This window comes from Elephas maximus, chromosome 12, assembly GCF_024166365.1.
Source record: "Elephas maximus indicus isolate mEleMax1 chromosome 12, mEleMax1 primary haplotype, whole genome shotgun sequence".
In the NCBI taxonomy this organism is placed as follows: Eukaryota; Metazoa; Chordata; class Mammalia; order Proboscidea; family Elephantidae; genus Elephas; species Elephas maximus.
The window spans coordinates 8,046,619-8,060,965 of NC_064830.1; the positions used below are offsets into that span (position 1 = coordinate 8,046,619).

Consider the following 14,347-nt stretch of genomic DNA (forward strand, 5'->3'; position numbering starts at 1 on the left):
TCCACACAGATAGCAAGTCACGCATCCCAACAATGGACTTGCCACAAGAGGAAGGAAAGAACCACGGTGAAGACTGTTTGTTATAACAAACACTTCATTTATTGTGCTTATTTACAGTATTTACATATTGCACAACAGCTGGAGTGCTATCTTACATTTATCCTACAACAAAGGACAGATGCACTCAGCCTGGGAGAGCTGTTCACACATGTACACTCTACTGTCCCCAACACAGGACTGAAGTTTTCTTTATTTTTCATTCATGCAATTTGAAATAATGCTCTGGGAACATAATTGTAAAAGTAATAAAAGTTATCAAATCATACCATAGGCTATATGAAAATAGAGTTTTGGATTCTGTGTTTCTAGAGAAATAGTCTTTGCGATTTCAACTAATCGGGAGAATGAAATATTCTGTCACTTTGCAGAAATAACACATCAAAGGTGGAGTGTTATCTTTTGTTTTCTAGGGTAAAGAATGGTAAATATCACTGTCGGGAATACTAATATACCAACTATGTATCTGCAAACAGTGTCAACAACATACAAAACTCAAGTTAAAGGAATTGTGGAAGAGTCTGTCTGCAAAAATAAATCTCCTGTTCACAAGGGAGTGTGTTTATAAAGGTATTAAATTCTGTTTCCCTGTTGGTTTCCAAGGCACTTCTCATGGTTCTTGGTGCAGCGCTCCTTTCCTGCTCTATCCCCTGCTGAAAATAAATACATTTATTGTATTATTACTCCATTTACTATAACTTCATACTTTTTATATGAACTCTCTACACCAATAAATAATATTACATAATACAGCATTTCTATAAACATAAGAAATCTCTATTTCTGTTCTAAGAAAGCGCAGTGTATTTTGTTTTAGAAAGTAACTTGGTTCTGTGGTTATGTGCCTGCTGTGTGCATTGTAGATGCTAAAATAATTTGCTGGAGGAGTGAAAATCATAAAAGTGAATGCTTATTTAAGTTTAAAAATAGTGCTTAGTTTTGATATTTGTGCTGTAGGTAAAATCCTTAGTAATTCAGTAGTTAGTGGCAACCCTGGAAAATAGCTGGATTGTTATCACACCGTCTGCGTTAAGGATAATTTTGAAGCAAATAATTTAATCAAGATTAAACATCAGTTTTTCCAGGATTCAGTATAGGCCTAAACCACTGACACGTATTATTCTTAATTTTTTAAATAATGATAAACCTCAAGTTAAAGACTAGGCTACATTTTATAGACTGCTCAAGATACTTGTTACTCAAACTACATTTTTTTTTTGATATTCGAGAGCTCAGGCTTTTAATTGAACTCACCTGTAAATGCAGAGGAATAAAATGTGTGTGAGAAAGTCTTTCTCTGTGACTTTGGTGACTGTTGGGAAGATCAGTCGGGAACATAAAACCTCTCTTTGGTCTAAGGAGGTCAGCTGATGGGCTTCAGGAAGAATAGGGTAAAGGGATTTGCTGAGATCAAATGAACATGTAGACCTCACTGTGCGAGGACCCTTAAATACCTGCACCTTTCAGCAGATGATCTTATTTTCTGGAGTAAGAAGAGGAATCTTATTCTGCCACTTTGTCATATTAAATTAGTATATGTATTAATATCAAATGAAAAGAGACATTAAAAGTATTTGGGTACAGTGGAGTTGTATCACCTGGCTTACCACCACATAATGAAAAAATTAATTGGTAGCCAGTAAAATACGTGTTGTATTGTCTTTCTCTGCCACCATGTCATTAAGTGATTCGTGTGTGTGTGTCTTATACTTGGACCTCCAAGGTGTCTTTCACTGATGCTTTTAAACCAAGCTGCAAAGGAGTAAACTCTTGAGTGTAGCTGTATTGTTGCTCTCAGATAGAGGAGTGACTAGCCAGTTAAAACTTTGTTATTGCAATCTTAAGCCTTTGGAATTAGAAGAAAATGATTTAAAAAAAAAAAGAAGATTATCAAAGACAGCAGAATTATTGGTGTTTTACATTTTACCAATTTCTTGGCCAAAACGAACACAGTGACTGCCAGTTGTAACAACCGTGGCTGTCGAGTATGGTTGCCTTATGGGCATAGGAACTTCTGACACCACCGTATACTTATTATTAATGTATTTTCATGAATATATTTTATTGTCCAGTTAGAGTCTACATTGGTGATGCAAGATGGGGAGGTGATGCAAAGGCTTGTAGTGTTAGTTACAATGCCATTCCCCAGTGCAGCATTTACCCTGGATGCCTGATAGGGTACTGCCACCCCCAAAACTAAACCCATTGCTGTCGGGCCGACTCCAACTCACAGCGACTCTACAGGACGGAGGAGAACTGCCCCATGGGGTTTCCAAGGAGCGCTTGCTGGATTCGAACTGCCGACCTTTTGGCTAACAGCTGTAGCACTCAACCACTATGTCACCAGGGTTTCCCAATCTTGGCAGTAACTCCATATTAGCAGAAGTTCCACTGATTACTCTTGCTACTTTAACTAGAGTTATCTGTCTCTCCAGGAAAGACAACTGAGGGGTTGGTCAATTAATTGGCAAAGAAATAGGAAGAATGTAGACAGCACCCATTTTTTGTGGATGTAAAAATAGGGTATACATTTTCTCCCATTTGTAAGTAGACAAAGTTTTATTCCAAGGATGTGCCTGGTCTGTCTCTGGAAGCTGTGGTGACTTAATCATGAGGGAACACTTAACATTCTCATTTTCCCTAGCACCCCACCTTGGGAGATTTACAGGAATCTGCATCCTTTCATTGGTTTTAAAAAAGAAAAAAACGGAAACTTTTCTATGTGCCACGTGAGCAATGGACTAGAAACTGAACAATACTAAGAAACGAAGGCAGGAGATAAATTATACCATTTCTTAGTTTTGACTGGCATTAAAAGCCATGTTTTCATGTCCCTCAAAAAGTTCATAAAAGTTTCATAGAACTTGTATGAAATGTGTCATAGTTATCCATTAACACTTTATAGCTTGGTTCATTCTCCCAATTTCATTCCCCTCATTTACTACTCGTTCTTCTGATGCCGAAGAAAATGGTGTGAAGGATGAGGTTAATCATACCTGCCATGCCTCAAGTCAGCGTTTATTCTTACATGCCTAAGGCAGGGGCCGGGGCTTTGCCTCAACATTCATCCAGTGCTATCTAAATATTTATAAGCATTGCTTTTCTTTTCCACAGTGAGTGTGTGTGTATGAGAGAACTACTCTTTTATCCATTTTACATGAATCAAACTAGAGTAACTGCTAGAGAAATGCAATATAATATCCCCCCCCTTTTTTTTTATTAATAACTTCTGGTTAGCCGATAAGTTTTCTGGGAACCAACCATTAGAGGGCAGGAACCATGTCTTATTTACTGTGGTATATTCAACATCTGGAGTGCCTGCCTGGCAAACACAAGACATACAATAAGTATAAACTTGGCGAAACTGAACTGTTGCTGTCTAAAGTGACTGAATCCCAGGGCATTTATGTCAGGAATATAAAATTATACCTTTTTAGTCCATCTGGCATGGACTGCAGAGCCTATAGTTGGTGTTATACGTTTACAGATCAGCCGTCAACTGGCCCAAGTAAAAATTAATTCCTAAACTCTTGATGTGTGTTGGTATTTTTACTATTAGAGATTATGCCAATATAACTGAAAGAAACATTTAAAGAGGATAGCTATTCTCTATAAGCATACTGGCCTAATGATATAATCAAACTCCAACACATTTAGCAGTTGTATCTATAAAATTTGCATGGATAGGTTAATGTGCTCAATTATGAGTGTGAGTGAGTGAAATCCTAAAAGCGAATGAGGATGGTTTTAAACATGTATGTACTCTAATTTATGCACCAAGCCATGTGCTGGAAGTAGTTAGCTACTGTGCTGTGTTTGCAAATAACACGTAACCCATTGCTGTCGATTCCGACTCATAGAGACCCCATAGGACAGAGTAGATCTACCCCATAGGGTTTCCAAGGCTGTAAATCTTTACAGAAGCAGACTCCCACATCTTTCTCCCACGGAGCAGCCGGTAGGTTCAAACTACTGACCTTTGGGTTGGCAGCCGAGTGCTTCACCACTGCGCCACCAGGGCTTATTAACATATATACTCAGTGCCAATTATATCATTAGATGAAAAAAGCCTAATGGCTACCTGAGGTATGTCTATCGGCCAGGAGCGGGTACCTTTTATTTATGACCAACGTTTTGAGATTTGTTGAGTGTTGCATCAACCTTACTCAAAGTGCTACTTGTGCCAAAGAATAAGTCTTTCTGAACTCCCATGAATTTTCCATGTCCCCAGTGGGATTCCAATCCTTGGTATGTGTGCCCACACAACTGTGCTGTCAAAGAGCTTACCTTATCCTCCCATGCACACTGGACTGACAGCCAACCGGGTCAGAAGCCTGGCACATCTTTTATAGTCTGTCGCGGAAATAAATCACAGACAGACACCTGTCAGTTACCTGAGCAACACTTCCTGATAAAATCAATAACGAGGTTTTTTCTTTTCCTTTTTTTTCTTTTCGCAAGTATATCAGTTATTGAAGCCATTTATTTCTTTAAATATTCTGAGTTTTCTGGAAAACTCATCTGCTGTCAAGGGCTCTAAGTTGATGGACTAGTTTTTGGAACTCCTGGGGCTGCAGCATCACAGGCTGAAGTTAACTAACCTGACTAGGGGTGGAGGGAAGGAAGGGGGGTAAAGGCTGAGTCTACCGCACAGCAGCTCTCTCTGCCCCCTCTCTTCTCTCAGTGGCTATCAGAGCTCACTGAAGTAACATCAGTTTTTCCTAGGACACAAGGAGGTAGGGTCTTTCCATACCTTTGTGGTACCTAACTTGTAGGTCACGTGCAGACTGAGTCCTCACCTGACGTGACCATAACATAAAGCCCTTGGCGTTAAAATTCTAAAGTGGGCCAAAGGGCAAGTAACAGAGCAGAGAGACGTAGACTAGATGACTAAAGGAAGGAATGGGCCAGTTCTGAGAGCAGGCTGATTTTCCTTCGTATATAATTTCCCGTTTGACTATTTTGATAGGTGTTACTGAAAATAAGTGAGGTCTAGCAATCATGGCCATAAGGGAATTTTCTTAGCATGAAATTCTATGGAAGGCTGCAGCAGTTGATAGATTTCTAAAATTTCTCAAGAGCAGCAAAATCCTGCACAAAAATGGAAGAGTTCATACTTTGAACTGAAAATCTTAATGAATGAGTAAATTGACAACTATCAAAAAATGTACACAATACGTCAAACAGATAAGTAGCTAACTCTACTTCTAAAAATCTGCCTTCTAAATATGTAGAGTACAAGTTAGCTTGGGTTCAAGGGAGAAAAATGATCGAGGTCATCTGGACTTCTGGCTTCGTGGCTCTTTTTTATCCACTGCATCACAGTTTTTAGAATAAAATTACCTTAAATAGATCATTTAGCAGGGAGATAGGGGACTATGTAAACCCAAGTGCTGAGCTAATCAAAGAATTGCAACTACTTTCCATCTGCAACATGCCTGGAAATCCTGAGATTGATCACATACTCCCACTAAACACGAATGTTCTCTAAGGCAGTGATTTGCATGCAGGTCATCTGAGAAACTTACTAAAATTCAGATTTTGATTCAGTAGGTCTGGGGCGGGACTTAAAATTCTGCCTTTTTAACAAGGCACCAGTGCTGTTGGTCCTGGGATCCACACTTGAAGTAAGAAGGCCCTGTGGCTCCTTTTCAGCTCTAACATCCCAGGATTCTATGCCTTTCCTTTTGTATAGCCTAAAGCAGTACAGAAGTGGTCTGACTCAGCTCTGCAGCTCCTGATGGCGTAAGGAGAGGTGGAAACCCAGTTAGCAGGCACCCATCTGAGTGTACAGATCTGCCAGGGGTCCACCTCTGCATGGCCCGGGGTGAACTGTCTTCCTTTATGGATGGCCTTGGTATCTATCATGAAGCCAAGTGACCACTCAAAAGAGGTAGCGTACGTGGCACGCAGGGTGATGTATTAGAAAAGGATCGACAGTCAAAACGTGAGGTTGTTCTAGTTTAGCTAAGATCTGTGTGACAGTTTAAACCTTTTTAAGTCGATTTCCTCATCCAAAAATGTAAGGATTAGATGTAATGACCCCTAAGATCGCTTTCAAGTCACAATTTATGACTCTATTATTGTAAGACTGTGTTTCATATAAAAATATATAAACATTTAGTAATAAAAATAAAAAGGTTTTCTGACTCCAGGAAGCAGGTTAATAATTCTCAAGCAGAAGGAGGTTCCACTTTGAAGGAAGGAAATAAGGAAGCCACGGTGTAGTAGGCACATACGGTATGAATAAAAAGGTGAGTCTGAAGCCATGCTGGAAAATTATGGAAGCAAGGCTGCTTAGGAAATGTTTGCAGCTTGCCTTGGAGTTAGAATGGTGTAGTGATAACAGCGTGACCAGATAGGCCTTCATTTGAATGCCACGTGTTCCCGCTTGCTTGTCATGTGGTAGGTTTCACTTAACGTGTGCCAGTGCCATGTGTAAAAGGATAGTAATTTACTGGGCCATTGGGACAATGAATTGATAGGGTGTTTGTGACTGCGACTCGCAAAGTCCCTGGTACATAGTGATGCTCTAGAAATGAGAGCTGTTATGATCTGGATTAATTTCCCTGACTTAAACAGAAAAAAAACAACTACTTCATGGAAATTGGCTTTTTGGGAGGCAGGGCAGGTTAGTCTGATCTGCTGGCCCCCTCTGGATATTCTCTGAAAGTAGTTACTAAGATATCTGGTATACTTGTAAGCCTTTTCTCTGGCCAGTCTTAAAATGAAATACGAGTTTTAGTCCCTATGAGAAAAATTGGTCTGGGGCCCTATAGATACCACTCCAGCTAATAAATCACTCGTTACTGTTGGGCGCAGTGTGACGAGCGTGGTGAGCCCGTTTGGGGGAAATAAAAGGCGTTTTGCTGTGAATAGATGGCCAGAAGGAGCAGGTTGAAGAGAACCACTGGCAGCCAGAAAAGCAGGGTTTTGAAATAGCAATAAAATTCCCAGATGATGATGACGTAACTACTGATGGAAGAAGTCTCTGCTCAGGGTACTGGAGAAGGTCAAGGAAGTCCGACCAGAATGCTTCCGGTTCATCTGCTTTTTTACTCTCCAGACTATAGACTCGGCAGTGGCCATTTTACCAATCCATTCTTAACCTTGTTTATCATACTTCAGCAGATACAAATACAGGCATCATCCAGAATTCATAATCAAAACAAGAATGTGAATTACAGAAGCCTATTCCAAGGCTTGATGAATTCCAATGAATGTAAATAATTTTCCATTTTGTCACAAGTTTTGCTGTAGAATTTACTTATCTTCTTCAGTGGTCTGGATACCCTGGTCCCTAGCTCCATAGTTAAGAAGGAACACATATTAGCAACCACGAATTTCAAAGGAAGGGGCCTATCTAATGAAAGGACATGAAGTATATTTCAGAGAATCACTCGTCTGCCCTGTGCCTATATTTATAAAGGAATTTACAGATGTTGTCACTTACATGCAGGGATGGTGCAGTCTCTGGTGTTGTGATAAAGTCTATGGAAATGTTTGCTGCACTTTGGGCTAAAATAAAGAGGACCTATAACAATGAAGAAGAAAACAGATTATAAGGATTCAGGAAGATGCAAAGGAACTTAGGGAGAGGTGAAGGAATGAAAAGAAAACTTACCTGTAAGATGTTTTAAAAACTTGTCCTTCATCCTTAGATCTCGGGGGACAATTTCTGTTTCCGGGGGAAGAAATTAAAAATGAATTGTCACATTGCCTGAAAGAAGCATTTTTGTTCTCATGTAATCTTTAGCTCATGTTGAAGAAAGTTATTGGGAATTCTGCATTAGCCATATTCTTTGCACTAAATAAAACAGACTGGAGCCACCCTTGATTGTTATGTATGACCTAATGTGAAAACTTGTACTCGAGGACATACTGTTCTTCAAATAGAATGAACTACTCGCAAACTCCAATGTTATCTGTCCAGTCTCTACCATCTGGATACGGGCAGCAATCATAAAGTTACAAGGTGAAGGTTATTTCTGACAGTGAGCTTCCAGTATAAATCACTTTTAGAAACTTTTATCTTGCAGAGCTTGGGAATCAAATCTCAAAACCTCCCTCAAAGTTCTAGGAAGAGAATCTGACCCTTCAAACAAAAAAAATTTTTATAGGATTTACTTTTTCCTGGTATATATTTAGATAAAGGATTAAATGCCTTCAAAACCACCTGTTAAGATGGCTGATGTAAATAAATTGAAATATACATTAACCTTGTTTATAAGATAAGCATACATTTCCCAGGAAAAGACTCTTCCAAGCAATTCTCCTTTTAAAGCATCTTTTTTTTGGCACTTGTAAACAGTGGTTTCACAGACATTCCTTCTGGTCTCAGCCTTTGTGCTTTGTTTATTACAGTCATCTTTAATCATCTTCACTTATCTGTTCTGCACTGATAACTTAGCGATGATGGTATGTGATGCCACACTTTATTTATCTTCCTACAAATCCTTAGCTCCTTCCCACATCTCATCTGAAGGAACGTTTCCCTTAGAATCCTGCTCACTCGCAAGGTCTAGATACCTCTCTGATGTCAGTCTTCATTTACTCCTAACTTTAGTCATTCTCTATAAAATTGACCCTATCATATTTGACCTAATTGTGTCATGAAAAGCATTAAAGCTTACATGCTTTCTTCAGAAATTTCCCATGGGGCAGTCACTCTGGGAAAGGCTCTACCGAAGGGGGAGAACTCTGAAACATTTCTCTTTCAGCTGCAACTGCTTTGCTGAAAATATTTCCATTTCCAAAATAACAGATGACAGACAGTTCTATGCAGAAGTTACTGCCATTGGTAACAATTCATACATCTTAGAAGTGGGTTAGTTAGGATTGTCTGTGAGGCAGCTGTACGTAAATCTTACTATTTTCCGTTTCTTTGTAAAAATATTTCCGAGTTTTGTTTCTGTTCTTTTAACAATCGGAATTGATTTCTCTTTTTAAAATGTGTTTTCTCAAAGACACGTCTACTTTCAACCAGATACAAATCTTCTAGTGCCTTCTTTGGTATGAAAGTTAGATAAACACAGTCAAGATCGAAGCTGTTAAAAGTAGTCCATGGTTATATGTGTCTGTGAGCGTGTGTGTGTGTTGGGAGGGGTGGGGGAGACTTGACATAAATAACGTAAAGGAGGGGCCGACTTACCAACTCTTTGCTCCTCAGGATAAACTCCGTAGTCAGTGACCTCCCTACGGCCCAAAGTATAGTCATGTTTGCTGAAAAATTGCAATCTCTTGTATTCCCCCAAGTGGTATTTTTTAAGTTCTTGAATGATCTCCATGATGAGGTTTAAGAGAGTCTGTCTGTCTGTGATTTCTCGAGATTCTGTTCTCCCTCGGCACGGTCCCACCGTCACCAGCAAGAACACCAGCGCCAGGAGGACAGGACGCCTCGGTCCACTCATGTCAGTTTGCATAGGGTCAGGATGGTGCGTTAAGTTAGGAATGAAGCAGGAAAAAAAAAATCCAACACCCTCTCCGGGATCTTTGTTTACTGAAAGAAAGGGGTGGGGGGAGACAGGGAAAGAAAGTCAGGGTTGTTGGGGGAGGGGAGAATACACTCAGTGAAACGCTCTGGGCTGGAGAACCCGGGAGAGAAAAGGGGCCAGATCCCCGCTTATACTGCGATCAGACCCGGCCACCTGGCGCTGGAACGACCGGTTTACGCAGTCCTCCAGGCGCCCCTCCGCGCTCGGCACTCCCGGAGCGCGGCTCTCCCCAACCCCGCCTCACTGCTCCGGGCGAGCCTGGGAGCCTCCAGCGCCCCGAGGAAGGGCACCCCTCCCGGCCCCGGGGCCGCACCGGGGCGCTGCGGGGCGACTCCGCGCTGAGGCGCGCGGCCCAGGTGAGGCGGGAGCGCAGAGCCAGCACTGCTCCACCGCGACCCCCGCCCGGAGAACCCGCTCCACTGCGGGAAACGCGCTACCTGCGGCTGCGATTTTAAACTTCGGCCTCTCTCTCGCCCCTTTAACGCCCTGGCTGCCAGGACTCTTCCCCCGTTTGCCACTCTCCCAGTGTCCCATCGACTCCGGGCGAGCCCTCTGAACTTTTCGTATGAATTATCCTGTCCGATCCTGTATCACAGCATATCAACGGAACCTTCTATTATTATTATTAAAAAAAATGATCCTCTGGGCGGCTTGTCTGTCTGTGGGGTGAACACTTTAAAGTTGTTTGACCCCTTTTCTGCTTCCCTTACCTCAAAAAAAAAAAAAAAAAAGAAAAAAGAAAAGAAAGCACATGCAGTTTAGTGATCCTGCGCCCAGTTTGGGCTCCTGCAAATAAGTTTCTAAATCAATGCCTTTTTTTTTGGCCCGGTTGGGTCGCCGTCCGGGGACCTGCAGTGGCGACCGCGCCCTGGCGGAGCCCCTCCGGCGGCCCCGACTCGGTCCCGAGGCGGAGGAGGCACCGCGCGCCCCGAGCGCTCCGCGGGGAGCCGGCGCCGTGCAGGGCACCCAGGTACCGGGAACCCCGGGAGCGGGCAGGGAGGCTACCGCGTCCCCCACCCCAGGCGCCCTGGCCCCGGCCCTGTCGGCGACCGCCAGTTCTCGAACCCCGGGCAGGCGACGGAGGGGACGCCGGCCGCGACGCTCTGCGAAGGACGGCCAGGGCCACTCGTCTGTCGGTGCGGGGCCAGGCGGCGGGCGCGGGGTGCGGGACGCGAGCCCCGGCCTGGGAGTTACCTGCCTCCGCGCCCTCGGAGCCGCCGACGTCTGTCCCGACGTCTGGGCACTGTCCCCGCCGGCCCGGAGCCGCCGCGCGCCCACTACTCCATGGCCCCGGCGCCTCGGCTTATATAGCTTATAGGATGCGCGGGAGCCGCGGTGCCCGGTGACTCGGCCAACTCGGGGAGGCTGGAGAAGCACAGGCGCCCGCGCGGCCGCCTTCCGAGGGCGCGCTGCGGCCCGAGTGTCCCGGGCAGCTCCTCGCCGCGGGCCAGCTCCGCCGCCTCTTATTCCCGCGCCTGCACACGTAGGGCGCGGGTCCCCCGGGGCTGCAGGAGCCGGAGTCTTTAATTAGAAGCGCGTTAAGAAGCCGCTGAAATATTCATACCCTTTTGTGTGGATCTTCGTCAGACCCCCCCCCGCCCCAATCTCTCCCTCTCCCCAGCCCCCCCTTTCTCTCTCTCAGTCTATTTCCCTCCGTTCCTGTCACTTGTGACAGGATGAGAAGAAACGCCTTTACCAGGAACTTGGATCTGTTTTTGTCTAAATGTAGATCTTGGGGCTATTAAAAAAAGGAGCGGCTGCTTGATTGCCTCGACATTTAATAAGTCAATTAAAGTCTATCTATTTTGGAGGGATCAGATGGTGTCGCTGGGGAACTACTCTAAGGACGCCGAGACGGTCTGCACCGTCCTAAGCCCCGTCCCTGGGCGAGTGCCCCCTCCCCAAGGCCGCTCTTCAAAGAGGGGTGGGGGCAGCAACGAGGGTCAGTGGGCTTGAACAGAGGCCAAGGGAAAACACAGTAAAAAGTGCAGGAAGCTTGCGGCTGCAACAGCTACCTGACAGAGGTATGTGCAGGCGCCCCCTTCCTCCCCGCCCTACATCCTCTTAGGAGAACGTATGTTACCTGTGGCTGCGTGAAAACAACGCACGCGACTGCTTTGTAGAACCCCCAGACATCGGTCCCTTTTGGAGACTATACTGTCCCAACCTGCCCTGCCTTTTTGCATGTTAATCCTTATTTTAAATTCTCCAGCAGACTGACCGTTCTCTCCCCTCCCCTCTGAACAGTCTGCAGGAGAGAAATCTCTGACAGATCCCTCCTTGGGGCACTTGCTTCCAGGGCTAAGTAATAAAGTTTTGGCTCTTTGACTGTAGGCAGACACAGCTGTGAGAATTGAACAATTTACCTCCTTTAATTTTTTTTTCTTGTAAAATGTATTACCAATCAATTGAGCACTTTCCCATTTTATTGGCACTTTCTGGGCAAGAGCTGGATGCCCTCCAAGAAAGCGGATCTAATTGGGAGAGGTGTTCTCAGTACAGTACCAGAAAGGGAGAGTATGGGCCAGAATTAAAAGCCCTCGCCTTTGACAGGGGTGGTGGCACAAAGGCAAAGACGCTAAAGATGTTGCCCGTGTTTATGTGTGCATGGACTAAATAGTTCATTGACACAGGACAGACTTTTAGATGGCTAAATTTTCCAATAGCTCTCCCTGTTTTCTCTCTCTTCTCTTCCCTCTCATTTCCTCTCTCTCTCCTTCCCTTCATGCTGTTTCCTTTTGAAGAGAATGTATTTGGTGGATTGGGGTTGGGGTCGGTAGAGTAGAGATGGAAGATATTAAAATGTGATCATTTAAACCCCCCTCTATTTTGGTATGGGTTTATATCCTGCTCTCTTGAAAGCAACCCGTTTTGCTTTCCCAGTAAACATTTTTTTCAACCAATATGACTAAAATGTGACAGCTTCTGTTAAAATATACGCAAGAAAAATACAAATTCATATCAAATAGATCTTACCCAACAAATAGATCTTAGGCAGATGAAATATATTTTTCCTTTCCCCGTTTTCTCCTTTCTGTATAGAAAAAGAAATGGAAGCTCCTTTTGCAAGAGCGCCGCCTAGTGGCAAACGCTTGCCTCCTGCTAATACCGTTCCCAGGTCTCAGTCGGCTGCCATCTTTTAGCCTGGCCCCTGTAGGGCGCACAACTTCAGTTTCCAGTATAACAGAAGCATGTTTTAAATATTTTGGTATAAGACTGTATTTGGGGAAAAGATCTTGCTCTGGTGAAAAAAGCAAACAAATTAGACCAATCCCATGTTATTTTAAATTTGCTTAGAATCTTTGATTTCTAATAGTGTTTTACTAAACCAAAACTAGATTTATTTAAAAAAATACCAATAAGATATATCCCTCCCACCCAAAGTTCCACCAACCAAGAAAGTGTTGCCAGTCACTAGTATTACTCCTTTTTTTTTCTTTTGCAGTTTTTAATGGGACAAATGGATTCTTTCTGAATAAATCTCAGGTCTCCTTTCCACTGCTCAATTGTATATGCCAGCACTTCAGCCTAACTCATTAGATACTTTCATGCATAAATGATGAGGACAGAATTGGTCCTTGGTTGGTGTTTGGATTCATGAGACCTGGCAGTTAAGAGTCAGACAATTCATGTGTCGATCCATTCATCTTTGCAAAGGTCTGGGTGGAAATGACCCCAGGTACTTCTCATTTTATGTAAAAGAAAATTTATGGACTTTTTCAACTTGCCCAATTAATGGAAGAGTGCACCGTTTTATAAATCTGTGCCAGAGTTTTCAGTTTTTGGTATTTTCGGGGTGAATTCCTTGGAGTTTTCCAAATGCCATAAATGTATGGATTGCGTGAGTTGTTAACACGGCCTGATTAACTTAATTGTTTGGCTTTGCTGGTTAAGACAAAGGAAAGCACGTACAAGTATACGTGAAGATGTGGATTTGTGTATGATAAATCACTTAGTCTTCAGTTTCTTTTTGTGTAAAATGAAATGGTTGGACTAGACAGCCTCCAAAGTCTAAAACTGTGTAATTCTATGATTGTTGCCAGAAAAAAGTTTGAAAACAATAAAATACAATGTTTCCCACAAAAAGTTCAAGATAATTCACTTGAGACCGTCAATGTGAGTTTCACCATCTGTTTTCAGGCAAGAAGAGGTGATATGTTCAAATTAAGTAATTTAATTTCCTCCTTTAGTAAGTGTGCAATTTCTACTGTAAGGGTCTAAAAGCCAAAAAAGATAAGAGAGAACATTAAGCAACAAACTACATGCTAGGACTACTGGGGGAAAAAAAATATTTTGCTGGATTTGATTCAGTTTTGCATCCTTCTTGAGAAAACTGTATAGCGTCACAGGAAAAAAATTAACTGGGACGAGGCAGGAGGGGTTAAATCGTGTTTTTTCTACTTTTACTGTACATCTGTGTCATGAAATGAGCAAGTTACTTTTTCAATTTATCAACAGTATAAAGCTCCAACATTTCAACTGCAACCATTTTTCTCTTTTCCCAATAAGGTATATATGTTTTATGTGAGATGAATAATCACTGTCAAAGTCTTCTAAAATAGACACATATTAACTATTCAATGGATCGGTGTATTTGTTCAACTATTATGTTAAATCATTTAACAATCTAACTAAACACTTATTAAAGAGAAAAATCATTGTCTTTTATAAAGGATAACTAGGTGGTCTAAAGAAATACTATTCAAGATTAAACTTTTACCAATTCTGTTATATTTACTGTCAATATCTTATTAGTATGCTAGCCATGTACCAGAATAGGTTTAAAATATTTAGGA

At 42.6% G+C, this 14,347-nt stretch overlaps 1 protein-coding gene across 1 annotated transcript; it reads right to left on the reverse strand.

Moving 5' to 3' along the window:
• Window positions 1–515: 515 nt before the first annotated feature.
• On the reverse strand, window positions 516–9,531 carry ALKAL2 (ALK and LTK ligand 2). Its single transcript, XM_049903221.1, has 5 exons — window positions 9,209–9,531; window positions 7,682–7,735; window positions 7,511–7,591; window positions 4,345–4,410; window positions 516–710 (listed from the first exon to the last, which is right to left on the reverse strand). Exons 1-4 carry the CDS (start codon window positions 9,477–9,479, stop codon window positions 4,346–4,348), a joined length of 471 nt encoding a protein of 156 aa, XP_049759178.1. The 5' UTR covers window positions 9,480–9,531; the 3' UTR covers window positions 516–710; window position 4,345.
• Between the last annotated feature and the right edge of the window lie 4,816 nt (window positions 9,532–14,347).